Genomic DNA, 14574 nt, shown 5'->3' with positions numbered 1-14574 from the left:
GTTTGGCCTTTAGCCCTTGATTCGAATTTTTAGAGTAATTGTACTCACACATATGGTGACTCCATCTTCCATCTGTCGCCAGACGGTAAGCCAGTGTTCACTTCCCATCTCTCCTTCAAAATGCCTGTCTTCCCCGAGATTTCAGGGTAATTGTTTGCCTTGCAACCTCTTTGAATGAGTCAGAGAAAGTCATGATTTTGAGGATAATCCACTTTTTTCTTTCTGTTAAGGTGGGAGTGGCATTCCTTAGAGCTTTGTATATCCCAGGAGCCAGAAGTCACCCCAGGGATTCTGAAAGAGTCAGTTTTCACGTGACACTTCAGGGACTCACTTCAAGGTGGTCACTGCTTGGACCTGATGTGGTCCAGGCTGCAGAAAGGGTTCAGAGGAACTGCTGGAAGAGATGGCCTCAGGGAGGGGCCTGGGAGGATACTATGTAAGTTGAAGAAAGAATTGTAGACCTGTGGGAGAGTCAGTAAGAGCCACACAACAGTCCCACAGTGTCACCATGGCAAGTCCCCCTCCTTCCCACTCCAGGTACATCCTTGGTCTGTGCCCCCTCCATGTCTACAGGCAGCTCCACATGGAGGAGAGGGACACTGCACTCTGGTTCCCTCACATCCACTTACTGGAGTTGTTGACGGCCCAGAGACATGGAGCAGATGCAGTGTCCCCTTCAGCCCCTCCCAGGGCCCAGCCTACTGGACTCTTCCTGTCCAGAGGCCAAGCCAGAGCTGCCCGAGTCACCTTCCTGCCAGTGGTGCCCTCTCTCATCCTTCTCTCGCTAATGAGGATGACTTAATTGCAGCCCAAGACAAAGACACTGACTTGGTCTCCAAAAGAACATTTATTTCCAAAATTGAGGCCACAGAAACAGAAACTCCCCCTCCCTGACCTCTGCTACTCCCATCAGATAATTCCCCAGCCTCCACAATAAGATGCCTCTTTGGCCCACAAACACCTTCTATAGAATACCCCTGTCTGGGGTCCCACAAGCCCCCAAGGCTAGCTGAGCCTCCCGTTCACAGCTCAGCATGTTTTAACTGGGGTGGCTTCTTTGCCGCCTCCTTGGACAGGAGCTCGTTCCAGAAAGCCACTTCCTTGTCTTTCAGCTTCTCGGCTGCCTGGGTGGTGACGCCAATCTGAAGGTGCCCTTCTTTCTGGTCATATACTGGCCAAGGGGGAAGCCCCTCCCCGTTGGGATTCCTGGGAACAGACTCACATAGAAATTCCCCAAAGCTACTGTGTGGCCCCAACAACCCTCAGAGATTGTCAGGGACCCCCTGGCTTCATCTCTGCCAAAGGCTCATACACCTCCAGAGACAGGAGGCTGACCATCTCCTGGGCAGCCTGTCCACTGAGGGAGCTCTCACATCAGGGGTCACAGGGCAGGGAGTTTGCCCAGCACACGTTGAAGCTCCTCCCACCCAGCAGATACACCCTGCCCCTTCCCAACCCTGCTCCATCTGTGCCACCAGCTCACCCGTTCTGAGCAAAGTTGGCCCAAAATTTCATCACCATCTTGCTGAGATTGGTCTCCTCTTCTGAGGCACCATCTGTGGGGAGGAGACAAAGCCACTGCTACTCAAAGTGTGGTTCAGCGGCAGCAGCAGCCCTTGAGAACTTGTTAGAAATTCAGAAACGGAGCCCTTACTCCAGACCTACTGAGTCAAAACCGCATTTTAAGAAGATCTTGGGTAATTCAAGTGCACTTTAAGCTTGACAGTTACTGACCTAGGTCAGGCTCAGTGAAGGGCTGTAGTCAATCCATAAACTGCCTGGGTCACAGGGCCATACCCCAGGGTTTCTGCTACAGTAACCCCACCTCCCAGGATACTCTCCTTTGGGTCTTTTTTCAATCTCCTACACCCACACACATTTTCATAGAATCTGAAAAATAACCAAGCTGCAAGGTCCCCAAAGAGTCACCCAACCAGAAAGTGCCCAGAGGCACTGGGTGTCATGTACAGCCCTGGGTTGTGTCACACACAAGTTGTCAGTAACTGCTGAGGGTTAAGACATTGAAGACATCTGTGAAAAGTTTTCTTTAAAATATTATACTCTTAAGTGTATTAAAATATTAAAAGATATGAGTTTTAGATAGATAGATGGTTGGATAGACAGACACATATTAGTCCTGATTCAAGGTTAAGAGCAATTCTAACCTTACTCTCACGTACCTTCTGATACGCTCTTGTGAGTGCGAAGTGAGTGGTGGCATTCTAGCCCTGAGCAGGGCCCTGCAGGTGACCCACCTCCTGTCTTACTGATGCCCAGGTCTGGATTCTTAGAGTGACCATGGATGAGGGTGCAAGGATACACATTCTCCACCATGCACATTAGAGCAAGAGAAAGGTTAGGACCCTTTGTCCTTCAACCCTGTTGTGGTGAATTCAGGAAACTAAGACCTGGAGAGAAGGAGGAACTTGCCCAAGGCCACCAAACCAAGACTTGAACCCAGATCCCCTAACTCCAAGTCTGTAGTCACCAAAGGGCCATCACCTTTCACAAATGGAGCCCCGAAGACCGAGAAGAGCTCATCCCCATGGTCCCCCATCACCGTCTTGGGTTTCATCCCTGATGAGAAGCTTGGGTGATACTGGAACTCATACATGTAAGTGGGGGCTCCGGCATCTGGAAGACATGGATTCCTGCACAGTTCACTTCAGCAGACGCACGCTTGGATGGTATCAAGGGCTCCAGAGGTGGGTGGGAGGGGCTCTGTGAGCAATCAGGAAATTGGGGGCATGCCTGGTCCTGAGTGAACAATATTAACAGAAGTTGCCCGTTGTGAGAAGCAACTGTGTGCCAGATCCTGTGTGTTCCTGCAGGAAGCCCCTGGTTATCAGCATAACAGAGAAAAAGACTTTTGGAAAAATTTCGTGACTTGATTAAGGGTGCATAGTTGGGGGATGTAGAATAGGATTTGAGCCAGGTATTCATTGAATGAATAAGTGAAGATTGATTGAATAAATGAATGAATGTTGAAACTTTGGGTAGATCCATTCAAAATAACTACAGGGGCACTAGGTCAACTCACATAAGCCCCTTCTGATGCATTCATACACACAGGACGTCTATATGCACACACTTTACACTACTGTATTTCATTGCTAACAGGTTAGTCTTCATTCCCTTGGAGAATACCTGCAGCCTGACAGGTGCCTTCTATTATGCCCATTTTTGAGCGTTTCTGGTGTTTTTCACACGTATTCCAAGAAGAGTGAAGTAAATCCAAGTTGCTAGTCTCAAAGTGCAGGTATTTAAATACAAGCCTATGCAGAAAGGGGAGAGTCTATTCCTTGTGTCTCAGGAAACCACAATTCAGCATTTCCTTTTTCTCTGTCATTATACAGGTCTTGCTTCCTGCTTGGCCTGGGGAGTGTTAAGGTGGTGGCAGAAGGAAGAAGGGGCCGAGGAAGGGTACAGTTCCTCCCTCCTCCTCTCCCCTGCCCCTACGCTCACCACCCCCTCTCTAAGCCCCAGGAAGATGTCAGTTTTCCTTCTGATGCTTCAGCAGCGTTGCCCATCTTGCTCCTTCAGGGCTAAATCATGGGCCACCCGCCCGGGGAGCTCTGTGCTTTGCATTGATCATTATGCCCAGAGCGAGTGACTCTACCCGGGAAGGGTCAGGCCCCAAGTCAGACTGGCGGGGAAATATCACACTTTTTCCCTTCCTGGGGACAGAATCACATTTGGAAAATGCAGAAAAAAGGAATAAGAACAAAAAGATCACATCTAATCCCACCGCTCAGAGAAACCTCTGTTAATATTTTAGCACTTATCCGACTCATGTATATAAAATTAGGATACTATTGTATATGTTATTTCATATGACTATAATAATTGCTTCATATCATTAAATATTTGTCCACAAAGTAGCTTAACAACATATGCTATCCCCACAGGAGGATGTAGAATAATCTATTTAATTGCCTCTCTCACCCCCCATCATTGCACTTTGGTTTAGCAAGGGGTGTTTTTGGAAGAAGCAATCCTTCTGTGGTCCCATAATCCACTTATTAAACAGTTGTTTCAAGGTCAAGCAGAAATTGCTGTAAGGAGGAGTTTTATCCTTGGCTCTGCCACTCAGAAGTTTTAGAATGGAACTCACAACCCAGCCAGAGAGGAAAGACCTTTTGTGAATGAGAGAACTTAATTATGGCAGCATGCTGCCCAAAATATATTCTCCTTCTGTTTCTTTTTGTTTTTTTAAGCTTTCTGCCTTAAACCTCTGAGATTTATTAAATTCCTGCAACCACAACACAAGTCTTCAAAATAAAGTAGGCACAGAATTGAATAATAACATTTAAGAACAATAAGAAAAGCAGAGGTAAGGAAAGCTAGCAATCAAAAATATGCAAATTAAAAGTGTGGTTTTTTTTTTTTTTTTTTGGTTAGGAGGGGCTTATGAAATTAGCAGCATTATTTTTTTAATTAATTAACTAATTTATTTTTGGCTGCATTGTGTCTTTGTTGCTGTGTGTGGGCTTTCTTTAGTTGTGGCGAGTGGGGGCTACTCTTTGTTGTGGTGCGCAGGCTTCTCATTGCAGCGGCTTCTCCTGTTGCGGAGCACGGGCTCTAGGTGCAAGGACCTCAGTAGTTGTGGTGCGTGGGCTCAGGAGTTGTGGCACACAGGCTCTAGAGCACAGGCTCAGTAGTTGTGGGGCACGGGCTTAGTTACTCCACAGCAGGTGGGATCCTCCTGGACCAGGGCTCGAACCTGTGTCCCCTGCATTACCAGGCAGATTCTTAACCACTGTGCCACTGGGAAAGTCCCTATTTTTATTTTTTAATCTGAGTATCTCAACTGAGAGAATTAAGAAATCCATACTCTTAGAAAAGGGAACCCCCTGCACTGTGGTGGGAATGTAAACTGATACAGCCACTATGGAGAACAGTATGGAGGTTCCTTAAAAAACTAAAAACAGAACTACCATATGACCCAGCAATCCCACTACTGGGCATATACCCAGAGAAAACCACAATTCAAAAAGACACATTCACCCCAATGTTGACTGCAGCACTATTTACAATAGCCAGGTCATGGAAGCAACCTAAGTGTCCATCAACAGATGAATGGATAAAGAAGATGTGGCACATATATACAATGGAATATTACTCAGCCATAAAAAGGAATGAAATTGGGTCATTTGTTGAGACGTGGATGGATCTAGAGACTGTCATACAGAGTGAAGTAAGTCAGAAAGAGAAAAACAAATATTGTATATTAACGCATATATGTGGAACCTAGAAAAATGGTACAGATGAACCAGTTTGCAGGGCAGAAATTGAGACACAGATGTAGAGAACAAACATATGGACACCAAGGGGGGAAAGCTGGGGTGGGGGGTGGGGGTGGGGGTGTGATGAATTGGGCGATTGGGACTGACATGTATATACTGATGTGTATAAAATTGATGACTAATAAGAACCTGCTGTATTAAAAAAAAAAAAGACTAAAAATAGAACTACCATATCACCCAGCTATTCCACTACTGGGCACATACCCTGAGAAACCATAATTCAAAAAGAGTCATGTACCACAATGTTCATTGCAGCACTATTTACAATAGCCAGGACATGGAAGCAACCTAAATGTCCATCGATAGATGAATGGATAAAGAAGATGTGGCACATATACACAATGGAATATTACTCAGCCATAAAAAGGAACGAAATTGAGTTATTTGTAATGAGGTGGATGGACCTAGAGTCTGTCATACAGAGTGAAGTAAGTCAGAAAGAGAAAAACAAATACTGTATGCTAATGCACATATATGGAATCTAAGAAAAAACAGTACTGATGAACCTAGTGGCAGGGCAGGAATAAAGCCACAGATGTAGAGAACGGACTTGAGGACACGGGGTGGGGAAGGGGAAGCTGGGACGAAGTGAGAGAGTGGCACTGACATATACACACTACCAAATGTAAAATAGATAGCTAGTGGGAAGCAGCCGCATAGCACAGGGAGATCAGCTCGGTGCTTTGTGACCACCTAGGGGTGTGGGGTAGGGAGGGTGGGAGGGAGACACAAGAGGGAGGGGATATGGGGATATATGTATACATATAGCTGATTCACTTTGTTATACAGCAGAAGCTAACACACCATTGTAAAGCAATTATACTCCAATAAAGATAAAATAAATTAATTAATTAAAAAAAAAGAAATCCACACTCTTATACACTGGAAAGCAATTTCACAATATGTATCAAGAAATTTAAAATGCTCCTACAGGCCCAGGCTAGTAATTAAACCTCTAATAACCAATTCTAAGAAAATCATCAGAGATTTGGTTACAGATTTATGCACATGAGGCTGAGCATAATGTTTTTGTAGCATCAAAGTATGGGCGCCCTGCCTAAATATCCAATAGGACATGAAGACTAAAGTAAATTTTAATGCATTATTCCATGAAATAATGGATTTTTTAATGAGTTTTTGTTGACATTGAGGAAATGCTTACAATATAGGATTCTGTGAACAAAAACATAAGATAAAATTAATATTTAAATTATATGTAAGATATGGAAAGATTAATAGAAGAAAATATGGCAAAAATTTATAGCAGATTCTTCTAGGTGGAGGAATTATGAGTGATATCTAGTTTCTTCTTTATGTGTTTCCATATTTTCAAAATGTTTTACAACTGTAAGATGTTAATTTTATATTCAGAAAAGTTCTCTTCTATAAAAAAAAAAGTAAGACAAGTACAAAAATTTTAAAAAGAAAGAATAATGTTGATAAAATCTGGGAAGTCCAGGCAAAAAAGATCCTGAATGCAGTCATGAGATTCAGATAAAACACAAGTCCAGGACGGCTGGGTCAACAGACAGTGAGGAAGAGGAAACCACAAGTATCCAGAGACAAAGCCAAGTTTGTGAAAGAACAGATTTGACCCCAGGCAGCCCCTGGCTGAAGAGTTTCATCAGGACCCTATGGGGGAGGGAGTGGTAACCAGCACCTGTACATGACTGTCCTGAATTTTGGGGACATGGTAGGTGAGCTGTAGCTAATTTTTATCATGCTTTTAAAGTCCCCAATTCTAAAGCCCTTCTAGCACAGTTAGAGAGAGTGGTCTGGATCAGAGAACCATTTCCTGCCTTGCAGACTAGGTGAAGGATAGCTCCTAGAAAAGGAAGGGTCCGGTGAGGACCTCAACAAGGCGCCCCAAAGGGACACCTCCTGTTCGGGTGAGCTCATCCATCCTTTACCTCACATCCCCCCTACACAGTCTTGGGATATGTTGAAAGGTCCTGTGATAGACCCAGCACACACTGGGATGGAACAAGGCCAGCTGCAGACATCAACATTCTCCAGACCACCTGCCCTACACCTCCCCCTTCTCACTCCTTTCAGCTTTCTTGGTCCCAGACAACACTCCTGGTCTTACTCTTGGCCTCACTCTACCCCCAGCTCCACTGGTTAACAAACTAGTTTGCAACTAGCTCTGATCTTGGAAACTTTCCAAGACCTATCTTCCAAGATTTCCCCTCTAGCCCCACAGACCACCGCAATTCAAGTGAGGAGCCCTGTGGCAGAGGCTGTCGGTGCCTCCCCATATCCCCTGCTTCCGGGCACGTCAGCCTGAGTTCCACCTCCTGCATCCACAGCTCTTTGCCTGAGGTCTTTGGCAGCCAGAGATCACTCTGCCCATGTGTGTAGCAGGTCAAAGCACCAGGGAATTTAACTGCCCTTGGGAACAGCCTTCAACCAATGTCTTGACAAAGTTGGAGGATAAATACCCCAGCTCTCTTGCGGCTCTCTTGGGATAACCCTAAGATATGTTTTTCTCAGAGCTCCCCAGCTCCAGTTGTCCATGGTGGATGCTTTCTTGACAGTGCAGGGTGGACTGGCTTCCTCTCCATTCATGTCACTTCTCCACTCCTCTATTGGTGTTTCCTGGGATCAACCCCCAAATAAAATATTTGTATTTGGATCCTTTCCTTGGAGTCGCTCCTGGTGGAAACCAAAATAGGACAGTGCCCCCCACTGTCCCCAGGCCATATAGAATGGACCTTGGAGTTTCCACATATCTTTTTTTAAAAAATAAATTTATTTATTTATTATTTTTTGGCTGCGTTGGGTCTTTGCTTCTGCGCGTGGGCTTTCTCTAGCTGCGGCGAGCAGGGGCGTTGTGGTGCGCAGGCCTCTCACTGCAGTGGCCTCGCCTGTTGCGGACCACGGGTCTTAGGCATGCAGGCCTCAGTAGTCATGGCACGTGGGCTCAGTAGTTGTGGCTCACGGGCTCTAGAGCGCAGGCTCAGTAGTTGTGGCACACGGACTTAGTTGCTCCACGGCATGTGGGATCTTCCCGGACCAGGGCTTGAACCCATGTCCCCTGCATTGGCAGGAAGATTCTTAACCACTGTGCCACCAGGGAAGTCCCTCCACATATCTTTCCATGCTGAGCATTAGGAGAGAATACAGTGTGAAGCTGGTGTGGTCAGTGTCCTTCTCCTGTCCACTTTCCATGACTCACCTCTGTGGCGACGGGCCACATTCACAGATGGGACACCAAACATCCCATCTGCAATCAAGTCCAGGAACAGGTCTTTCTTTATGGCAGGGTTGTCCATCCCTCCTAAATACTTGTCAGTAGCCACTGGAGTCAGTTCCTCATGGATGTTCTGAAATAGATCAAGAGTGAAAGTGACCACCAAGCCCTAGTGAACAGCATGGCTTCTCCAGCCAGGGAGGAAGGCTTGCATTAATGGTGAACCTCTTAAGTTCTGTGCAACCACTTCCGCCCACTCCTGGTGGTGAGGTAGAAAGGCATGAAAATGGGAGTAGAACCCTCCAGCCCCAGTCTTCATTCTGCCATTAGTTGCTCTGCAGTTGGGGACAAGCCTCTTCCCCTCTTTAGGGCTCAGCCAGTTCCTGTGATCCCTAGACTCTTACAAGGATGGGGTAGGACTTCCACACGAAGGATGTGGCCGTCTTCTGGTCTAGCTTGCCTTCAGAGAATGAGTAGCCCATGAACTGTTAAAACAAAGGTTAAGCAATTATGAATCATCCAGTAATGACAGGAAAAACCGAAGTGACCAACAAACCAAACCAATGCAGGCTGAAGGTCACTTTGTCATGTCTTGATGGGCATGGGTCTTGGTGGAGTTGGGCAAAATCAATGAATCAAATGGACTTTTATATTTAGAAATCAAGGAGTACAAAGAAGATAAAGTAATTGTTAAGGGAAGCTGCCCCAGTCTTTGTGTGTATGTGTATGTATGTATATATATATGTGTGTGTGTATGTATATGCATACATATATATATATATATTTAGGCTAGAGTCTCCACAGTGGTCATCAAGACAGAGAGGGAAGGTTTCAGCCAGCCAAGTGTTGAAGTAGAGGGCTCTGGGGCAGAAGACACAGACCTCACAAATACCCCGCCTGTGTCAGATAACTGAGAAAGCCCCAAATCCTGCCATTATGGTTTTGGTCTTTCGGTATAATCTTTGAAATCATTCTGAAGACCTGCAGAACTCTGCACATAACAACCGCATCAAAACTCTGCACTAAGTGACGTCACCAAACTCTAGCACGGCCACAAGCAGCTTAAGGCCCTGTCCCCAGGATGACCCCAGGCCCCCTTTTAAAGCTGTGTGCTGCCAGGAACATTTACCGTTTGCTCTAGAGCCAAAACCTGGTGATGGGCAGGTAGGTCCCTGAACCCATTCTTAGTGCAGTTACTTTAAAACCTTTTTATTATAAATCCTTTCTCTGCCCTTTGAGATGTAAATCTACCACACAAAACTGTTTCCTCAGGACCTGAGAGCCATCTCTATGAAAAGCAAACATTCAGGGGGTAATTCTTGCTCTCTCTTCCAGTCCCTGTGGAAAGATAAAGGCCTAATTTCAGCAGGAGCCTTGCTTCTACTTACACCACGGCCTCCTGTCATAAAGACAGAAGCTTGTTTCTTCTCCAGATAAATGCCAGCTAACAAATCCAGGTGGCCCAGTTTCATGGACAAATCCCCCCTCCCCGCGCCCGCAGCCTTAAATAGGTTCCAGCCTTTTGTTTCAGGGATTTGGGTTCAGTTCACAATTGATCTTTTCCCTACAGCAAGGGTGTATCTGAATCAAATCTGTTACCACTTCAACTAGTGTCCGGCTTTGTTTATCTTTGGCAGAAGGGAAAGTACTTCCTAACTTTTAGAAGTCAATTTTAACTCAGGAGGAAGCAGGCTCCTTTGAATGTTTCCAGTTAGATGAATGAGAGTGTGAGGTGTGGGTGGGTGGAATTTATGGAGAAACTATGAAAGCACCAAGCCCAGGGGAGAGGCTGCAGGTCCCAGGGCCTCACTCTCCTTAACTCCCAAGCCCCTTCCCCTTTCCAGGCCTTGGGTTTCTCATCTGCCCAATGATTATCTCTACCAGCCCTCCTGGCACTGACATTTCAGGATTCTTGGATGGGAGGACAAGCAGAGAGTGTGTGGGGATGTGGGTCCCCAGGGCCGCACCACCCAGGTGACAGCTGGGCCATCGTGGAGAAGGTTTCCACGGAAACGTCAAGGTGTATGAAGGTCCCAGAGGTGCGTGCGTAGAAGGAGGTATCCTGTGACCAGAGATGGGAGGGGTGATGTGACGGGAAGGGGAGGCAAGTCTAAGGGGCCTGCACTTTCTCACCATCGGCAGAATCCAGCCACACTCCTGCTTGTTGATTCCCACGATGTAGGGAACGGGGTGGAAATTCTTTTCAGCCAGATTCTCTTCGGGCGTCTTTGGCAGCAGCACTCCGTCAAGCATGGTGGGCAGGAAAGGAGAGCTCTGGGGAAGAGGGCAGTGTTGTGTCCATTATGGTTGCCAGGGTCTCCTGCCCGCTAGTCACTTAGTAGCCCTCTTGGTTACCAGATCAACTCTCATGGTATTGCAGGGCTTGTGTTCAGGTGACCCTTACTTACTTGATAATGGCTCCAAAGCCCAAGAGTAGTGATGCTAGCATTTGGATATTCTTTTAGGGTACCTAATTTATGAATTAAACTTTATCATAGGTATGTATGCGTAGGAACTGAAACATAGGATATATAGGGTTTGGTACTCTCTGAGGTTTTGGGCATCCACTGGGGGTCTTGGAACTTATTCCTCGAGGATAATGAGGGACTACTGTATTGACATGGCCACAGATTAGTAGCAACTGACTCACATGTCACCACCTGGGAAGCTGGTTTCTGGTATAGTTATAGTTCATATTTGGTCACAGTGGTCATTAAGAGCGGGGTTTTTGGAGCCAGACTGGATTTGGAATCTGGCTTTGTCATTTACTAGCTGGTAACTTGGGAAAGTAGTTTCACCTGTGTGTGCCTCAGTTTCCTCATCTATAAGATGGGTTGTTGTGGGAATTAAATTACTGAACACATGCAAAATGCTAAGCACAGTACCTGGAACCTGGAAAGGGCAGAATAACATTAGATATGATTCATTAGCAGTGCTGTTACAGATCCTGCACTGGACACCAGCCCCATGTGCATATTCCCCTCCTGGATGGCAGGTAGAAGTGGACAATTCCTAGGCTCTGAGACCCTATGGCTCCCGGGACCTGCTTCTGCTCTGCAAGGACCAGTGAATGACAGGCCAGCTCTAGTTGCCAGCAAGAGGGGTTCTGTCGCATGATTCTGATGCAGCAAGACAAGGCCCTGAATCCTAATCCACTATGGCTGACGATAGGGGAGAAGGGACTGGGGTGCCACTACTGCTCACTTCCAAAGGCTGCACAGTTCAGGAAGGGCTGCTGCAGGAGGCCAGCAAGAGTAGCAACTCATTCTGGAAGGAGGACCCAGGAAGGCCACACAGAGGAGGTGCCTACCGTTGGCAGTGGGCTTTGGAGAATGAACAGTTTTCTAAAGAGTGGGAACAGCATAAGCAAAGTGACAAAGGTGTCACTTTAGTGCTCATCCCAGGAACCTCAAACCCCAAGGGTCCTGGGCTTGGAGGAATGTTGGGGGTGTGCACTAGAGACATGGTCACATGTTGGAGCACGTGTTCTGCACATGCCTGCACACAGTAGGGACTCAGATGTAGTTTGAATGAATAACTCCATGAGTGAGGGGATTTGTCTTGTAAGGAAGGTCTGTCTTTTAAGACAGAGGTGGCATGTGTTTACAAGGGGAAATCTGTCAGGACCGTGGGACATGGGATGGGGCGGGGCAGTAGAGAGACAACAAGGGTCCAAGTTGATCAAGGTGGCGTCCAGGGCAGTGTCCAGTGGGGACTGACTGATACCAGCAACAGTAAGAGGGACAGTAAACACTGCTGTCCAGCGGGGGTGCTAGTGGCTGCTCTGTGTGGGCCTCATGTATCACCTTGCTCAGGTCAAAAAACCCAGAGGAGGGAATTCCCTGGCGATCCAGTAGTTGGGACTCCACGCTTTCACTGCCGAGGGCGAGGGTTCGATCCCTGGCTGGGGAACTAAGATCCCACAAGACGCGCAGCGCGGCTGAAACCAAAACCAAACCAAACCAACAAACAAAAACCTCGGGCCTGCTTCATTCCTCTTCCCCTCAGGCCCCACACGCTGTGCATCAGCACATCCTGTCGGCTCTTACTTCAACAACAGCCATGGGCCTGGAGGCTCTCATACCAAACGAGGCAAGCCACACAGAGAAAGACAAATACCATATGGTATTGCTCATATGTGGAATCTAAAAATGATACAAGTGAACTTATTTACGAAACAGAAACAGACTTATGGTTACCAAAGGGGAAAGGGTGGGGGAAAATCAGGAGTTTGGGATTAACAGATACACATTACTGCATATAAACTAGATATACAACAAGGATTTACTGTATAGCACAGAGAATTATATTCAATATCTTGTAATTACCTATAATGAAAAATAATCTGAAAAAGAATATTTATATATATCACTGAATCACTTTGCTGTACACCTGAAACTAACACAATATTGTAAATCAACTATACTTCCATAAAATATATCTCTATATATCTATATCTATATCTATCTATCTATCTCCAGGCCCAAACCTCTTCTCTCCACCCGCTCTGCTATAGCCTTAGTCCAAGCTGCCATGATCCTGGGCCTGGATTATTCCAGCACAGAGGCTCCCCAGCTGGTCTCCCTGTGCCTGCCCTGCCCCTTCCCTACATCATCCTCAACACAGCAAAGTGCCCTTTGCAAAATCTAAGATCCTGTCACTCCTCTATTCAAAACCCTCCCAAGACTTCCCATCTCACTTGGAATCAAAATCCAAGTCCTTTAAAGGACCACCCCCACCTTCCACTCTTTTTTTAGCCTCAAGCCTGTTCTCTCCCCTCACACCAGCCACACTGGCCTCTTGTCTCATGTCCTTTGCTGTTCCCTCTGCCTGGAACACTCTTCCTCCAATTTCCTGACAACTGGCTTCCTCCCCTCCTCCAGAACTTGGCTCAAATGTCACCTCTGCATCCAGCTATTCCCTGACACTGCTCTGCAAATTCAAACCACTGGCAAATTATCCCCATTTCCCTTCACCAAACACACCATCATCAAACATACTACATATTTTGTTTGCTTGTCTATTGTCTGCCACCCTCACTCCAAGGGGGCAGGGGATTGTGTCTGCATGGCCTCCACTGCTATATCCCCAGCTTATAAATCAGGTCCTGGCACATAGTAAAGTGCTGATTAAATCTTTGTTGGAAAAAGAACAAATCTTTGTTGGAAAAGCTGGAGTATAACCATCCCAGACTTCAGACAATACTACAAAGCTACTCTAATTAAAACAGTGAGGTATTGGCACAAAAACAGACATATGGATCAATGGAACAAAATAGAGAGCCCAGAAATAAACCCATACACCTACAGTTGATCCTCTTTGACAAAGGAGGCAAGAAAATACAATGGAGAAAAGACAGCCTTTTCAGCAAGTGGTGCTGGGAAAGCTGGAGAGCCACATGTAAATCAGTGAAGTTGGAAAACACTCTCACCTCATACACAAAAATAAACTCAAAATGGCTTAAAGACCTAAATATAAGACATGACATGATAAAACTCCTAGAAAAGAACATAGGTAAAACATTCTCTGATGTAAAGTGAAACAAAATTTTCTTAGGTCAGTCTCCCAAGGCAATAGAAATAAAAGCAAAAATGAACAAATGGGACCTAATCAAACTTATAAGCTTTTGTACTGCAAAGGAAACCATAAACAAAACAAGAAGACAACCTATGGACTGGGAGAAAATATTTGCAAACGATGTGACCAACAAGGGCTTAATTTCCAAAATATACAAACAGCTCATACAACTCAATAACAACAACAAAAAAAACCCAATCAAAAAAAAAAAATGGGCAGAAGACCCAAATAGACATTTCTCCAAAGAAGACATACAGATGGCCAATAGGCATATGAAAAGCTGCTCAACATCACTAATTATTAGAGAAATGCAAATCAAAACTACAATGAGGTATCATCTCACACCAGTTAGAATGGGCATCATCAGAAAATCTACAAACAGCAAATGCTGGAGAGGGTGTGGAGAAAAGGGAAGCCTCTTGCACTGTTGGTGGGAATGTAAATTGATACAGCCACTATGGAGAACAGTATGGAGGTTCCTTAAAGAACTAAAAATAG

The 14574-nt window shown here is 45.8% G+C and overlaps 1 protein-coding gene across 1 annotated transcript; it reads right to left on the bottom strand.

The window, feature by feature from the left end:
• Positions 1-1022: 1022 nt before the first annotated feature.
• LOC149744672 (liver carboxylesterase-like) lies at positions 1023-10752 on the bottom strand. Its single transcript, XM_089902476.1, has 6 exons — positions 10633-10752; positions 8904-8984; positions 8485-8632; positions 2503-2634; positions 1484-1556; positions 1023-1206 (listed from the first exon to the last, which is right to left on the bottom strand). Exons 1-6 carry the CDS (start codon positions 10750-10752, stop codon positions 1023-1025), a joined length of 738 nt encoding a protein of 245 aa, XP_089758602.1.
• Positions 10753-14574: the final 3822 nt, after the last annotated feature.

The sequence above is a fragment of the Delphinapterus leucas genome, chromosome 20 (genome assembly GCF_059928025.1).
Source record: "Delphinapterus leucas isolate spDelLeu-1000000601 "Yukka" chromosome 20, BTC_Dleu_Yukka2, whole genome shotgun sequence".
NCBI lineage: Eukaryota > Metazoa > Chordata > Mammalia > Artiodactyla > Monodontidae > Delphinapterus > Delphinapterus leucas.
Note: the sequence above shows the minus strand (reverse complement) of the source record. Positions and strands in the feature narration are given on the sequence as shown.